Source organism: Austrofundulus limnaeus, unplaced genomic scaffold (genome assembly GCF_001266775.1).
Source record: "Austrofundulus limnaeus strain Quisiro unplaced genomic scaffold, Austrofundulus_limnaeus-1.0 Scaffold54, whole genome shotgun sequence".
Classification (NCBI taxonomy): Eukaryota; Metazoa; Chordata; class Actinopteri; order Cyprinodontiformes; family Rivulidae; genus Austrofundulus; species Austrofundulus limnaeus.
Window position 1 is genome coordinate 1,826,056 of NW_013952456.1, and position 4,962 is coordinate 1,831,017.

General features: G+C 38.4%; 1 protein-coding gene across 1 annotated transcript in view; it reads left to right on the forward strand.

Annotated features, from left to right (window-relative positions):
- The window catches only part of LOC106517942 (casein kinase I isoform gamma-3), a gene marked incomplete at its 5' end in the record, with an annotated part of 21,555 nt that overhangs the window by 7,051 nt on the left and 9,542 nt on the right, over positions 1–4,962 (forward strand). Inside the window, 2 exon segments of the mRNA XM_014008995.1 lie at positions 808–893; positions 4,899–4,962. Of these exon segments, the coding sequence (XP_013864449.1) occupies positions 808–893; positions 4,899–4,962 (150 nt within the window).

The following is a 4,962-nucleotide window of genomic DNA, read 5'->3' on the forward strand; positions in this document are numbered from 1 at the left end:
GTGTGTGTGTGTGTGTGTGTGTGCGTGCGCAGGGTGTAGAGCAGAATGCTTTGTTCATACTGCTAGCTTTATTACGGGACATGGAGACTTTTTGTTCTACCTGTATTTCTAACATGTTCTTCAGGTAGTATAACTCATACACATGGGAGTGGCTGCCATAGTGAAAGAGATGTGGGTGAAGGTGGGCAACAAAGTCATTTGCACGGGTTGGAACACAGTTTTTGCAGGCTGCACACAAAAATAAGTAATTTTCAAAAAGTGGCTGTGCGAAACACAGCAGCAGTTCTCGCTTGGCTGCAGACATTCAGTGTTCAGTGAGACTGCTACAAAAAATGTCCTTATTTTCTTGCAATTTTGAGTCAGCAGCTGTTCTCCAACAATCACAGCCTAAGAAGATACTTCCTTAAGACATGGTTCAGCAGTCTTTCACTAGAATTTGTGGTGTTTGTATAATTATACAACATAAAATGCCTAACTTCTGTAGGTTTTGCAAACAATTTGACATAAACAAAAAAGAATCATTATTCATTAAAAGCCCTGTCACACAATAACGTTTTAGACAATTTATGCCATCATATGAAAATTTTAAAGACATCCACGTTAAAGGTGGAATAAAAAATTAGACTGGAAGCCTCTTTTAGGTATGCACATACTGTAATGCTAACAAATTGATTAAATATATAACTTCTTTTTGTAATTTAAACAAAAAAATTCATAAATTGGCACAAGTTGTCTAGAACAGTACAGTAGGGCCTTTACTTTGATTTGGTTGATTTTTATTGCATTGTTTTTGCTCTTTCATTTTAGAGCAGAGCAGACGGGATGACCTGGAAGCTTTAGGCCACATGTTTATGTACTTTCTACGAGGCAGCCTGCCATGGCAGGGACTAAAGGTGAGGAGAACGTCAACCAAACGTGTGTTTCAGTTCAGTTTATTATGTAGAGGCAGTTCATCTCAGAGCACAAACTGAAATGCAAACGAATCCAGATCATTTCAAAGTGCAATAACTGCAGTCGAAACAATCAGATCAAAATGCAGTTACATTCATTCTAAATCAGTCCAATAACAGAACTTGTAGAGAATTTAGGCACAGAGTAGAAAACACAAAACATTTTGTTTAATTGACTTTAAGTCAAAACATTGTAAGAAACATTGAATGAAATAACAATTAAATCATAAATGACTAAAATTTTTATTACCCAACCCTTTAAAAAGAGATGGACGTAGTGTATAGAGTTTCAGATAAAAAGAGTAAAAATGTTAATGTTTTGAAAAACTTCAGTTATAAAGTCTAATAAATCAGAGATTTCCTCTTTCCTAGGAAGTTTTTCACTGAGTCCAGATGCAAAACTGACAGGACGAATGAAAAGTGCATCTTAATCACAGAGTGAACCTGTTTATTTTTTGTATGTATGTATATAAATCGACAGTATTCCCGATTTCGGGCCTCTACCCATAATTCATAGCGAAAGCGGGTTCCATATTTCCGCTTGGCTGTTGTTTACAATTACGAGGATACACCATCGCTGTTTATCAAATCATTTTTCATCTAAATTTGGCGTAGATGGCCACATATCAGAGGTTTATATACTGGAAGGATGTTTTAAAAAGCGGCAAGGACAATTGTTTATCAGTGGCTAATGGCTACTACTGACATCAACTACCTCGTCTTTCCACGAAGACACACACATGCAAAATCATAAATGTCAACCGTTCTGGAAGTAAAATGTTCATAAGCCCCTCAGAATTGTAATAATATTATAAAAGTATTGTGAATAGACGGTTTCTCCCCCTTATTCTAAACATAAAATTCACTGGATGCTAGTTTGCTAGTAACTTTTAGAGATGAACTGGAGGGTTTCATACAGCTGCAGTCATTTTAAATAAATGTTAAACAAAAATAAACTGCCTCTTAAAACCTTTTAAGCATATTTTTTATTTAAACAAACCGGATGCTTTTATAGCCCCTCTGCGCTGCTCGTCTTAATCCTGCCATGATGTAAACAACATATTTTAGCACGTAGTTGAGAAGAGGATTGTTTATTATTCTGAGCTTACTCAGAATTGAGACAGTTAAATTAAGACATTTATAAAGTTTTGCCAGCATGTGGCTACTAACCATAGGCAAAATATTTCTTTAAATCTAAGACTTAGCTGCAAATAATATTCTAAACTACCAGGCTAACAGTAGCTAGCACTTATGCTAACGCCATTCACTGTAGGCTTTCATTCAGTAAAAGCAAAGAACTGCACGATTAAATAGCGAAAGGGAACACAACATTTACAGTTTAACTCACCAGTTACAGATTCAGGGTTTTAGTTGATATGCTGGAAACTGTCTGACTCACAGTGGTTCGAAGAAGACGCCTTCGGAAGCCAGCCTTAGCCCAGATAGAGAGAGATTGTCCTTCTTAATGGTGTCCCCACATAGTCGGGAGTACCCCACTCTGCAGAGGTCCGCGTGGACTCAATGCGGGCTCAAAGAGGCCGCTGGACTGGTCCGCACAGAGATCAGTTTTTTACGTCCATGTTCATGGTGTCACACAATAAACTGCCCGGCGAGTTTATATCGAACTGTTTTGGATGCAACACCAAGCAGATAACGTTGAGAATCTGTGTCATTTGTGGATGAAAAGAAGTCAAGATTTGAAGAGTGTCTCATGGAGGAGATTAGAAAACTTATTTGTCAATGAAGCAATCTAAAGACTTTCAGCGGGCAACAAATTTGTGGGAGGAAATAGCTCTGTCTCTGTGGTCAGCTTTGATATGTGAATGTGCATCAGGGCTGAAAGACGAGCATGTGACAGACAAGATCTGTCCTTTTTTTTTTATTACGTTGAGATGTGGGAATACCTCCTCACAATCTGCACTGCTTAAAGGTAGTGACACAACTTAACCAACTTCTTGATGATTAAGTAAGCATCTGGGCTACTTGTATTTATTAGTTGGACCAAATCGTTCACAGAAGAGGCTTCCATGTGTTTTCCTGTCTGCTTTAAGTGCATCCATTCTGTCACAGTGGTTTCAAGTTGCAAGCAGCCTCATATTTCATGCTGCTAACTGTAGTTTTTCTAAAACTGTGGAGGTCTTGCATTTTCTGAGGCCATATTGAAGGATCAAATATCAAGAAATCATCATCATAACATGACTTGAGGGAGTCGTATCTGATTTCAAACTCTTCAGTTAACCCCCTGAGTAAGTTTGTTTTGTCTCTGTCAGCATCAGCATTAGAAATGGTTTGTGCCCTTCACCATGAAGCAGAAGTGTGAACTTTCCAAGAGCCACCAAGACTTCATCCTTACATTCTCCAATGGCCAGCTTTTATTTCTGAAACCTAATGGATGTGGTCTTCAAAATGTTGCCAATGTCAAGCATGTTTGACAGAAAGCACTGAAACCTGTGCAAATATGTTGCAAGTCAGTGTCATCACTTGATGGTTGCTTTTCAATGGCTGGTAACAGTCTTGAAATTTTTAACAGGGTTTCATCATGTCTCCATGCAGACCATCCGACATTATGAAACTTACTCAGTGTCACAAAGGAGATTCCATTTTCTTCTTCAGTACAGCATTTTTTCTTCACCTTTTTGTGAATAGAACTGAGCGATGCTCTGTATGATCCTTGTGCCCCCTCCTCATCGCTTCAGTAAAGTAATATCCTCAGATATGAAGACATGGGACATGCATGTTTAGCTTTATGGAATGTGAGAAAAATATTAAACAGAGCTTTCCGCTGTTCTTCAGCTTGTTTTGCCATTTAAGTAGACAACTGAACATTTCTTCACAGTCAGCTTGTTTATTAGGAATAGCTAGCTCCACTTTCTTGTGCTCCTTGGAAGGATCAGACGGCAGGGCCCTCGACCACTGCCCGTTGCACATTGCACCCGACCCCTGCAGCCCCTCCCTGTCCCTACCACACTATTTGCTGCAACAGAAAAAATACAACAAAAAAACAGAACAAGAACAAATAAAACAACAATAAAGTAATGCAATTGAACCATAATTATAAAAACTTCCAAATCAGAGGTCCAAAACTTTACCTTTTCCAAACAAATCCCTAGCTCTAAGGGATAGCCCCTGGGCAGGGGGCCCTCCTGACCTAAATTGACCCTTTCCATATTGTCCAGAACCTTCAAGAAAATCAGTCCCAATCATATTTTTACAGAGGAGAAAGAATACTCTTACTTACTGTTGGAAGTTTGTTTCTAGCTGGGTTTGTCACATTAGATGCCCTGTATGCACCCTTACAACTTGCTATCTACGTACTTTGTTCATCACAGGTCATTCTTGCTGGTTCTTTGAGAAGCCTTCAGTTTCTCTTTATATTTGAAAGGTGTCGTCTTGTCCTGCTTATCCAAATCTTCAACTCAATGCCACATCTGCCATCGTTTCTTCTCCGTCAGGTCACCTGCAGGCTCAGTGACTTCTACCTTGAATCCTCTCTCTGCCATGCATTTGGTTGCCTCTGTCGTTGTTATAAACCCGCATTTCACCTTCATAGAAGACACAGAGCCTTGCCAGGAATGGTGTCTAGAACCAAATCTGTTTCTCCCTTAAGATCTTCTTCACTTCATTAAATTCATGTTATGATTTATTTTGGAAGCATAGTCATGTTCATCATTAACTTTACACCAGGGGTGGGCATCGAGGGCTGCAGCCCTGCATGTTTTACTTGTTTCTAATTTGGATTTCAGGAGCCAACAAAAAAAGTTACATTTAGAGAAACATTTTGACTTCTAACTTTTATCAATTTAGTGTATTTTTAATAACACACTTCAGTTTGTTTGGTGCTGTAAATCTAAAAAAAATTACTCTCTTCTAGCTTTTTATTCTTTATTTTAATTTTAAAACATTTGCAGTCTTATTTTATTATATATTTTTACATTTTCTCTCTATTAGGCTGACACTCTGAAAGAACGCTATCAGAAGATAGGAGACACAAAGAGAGACACACCGATAGAGG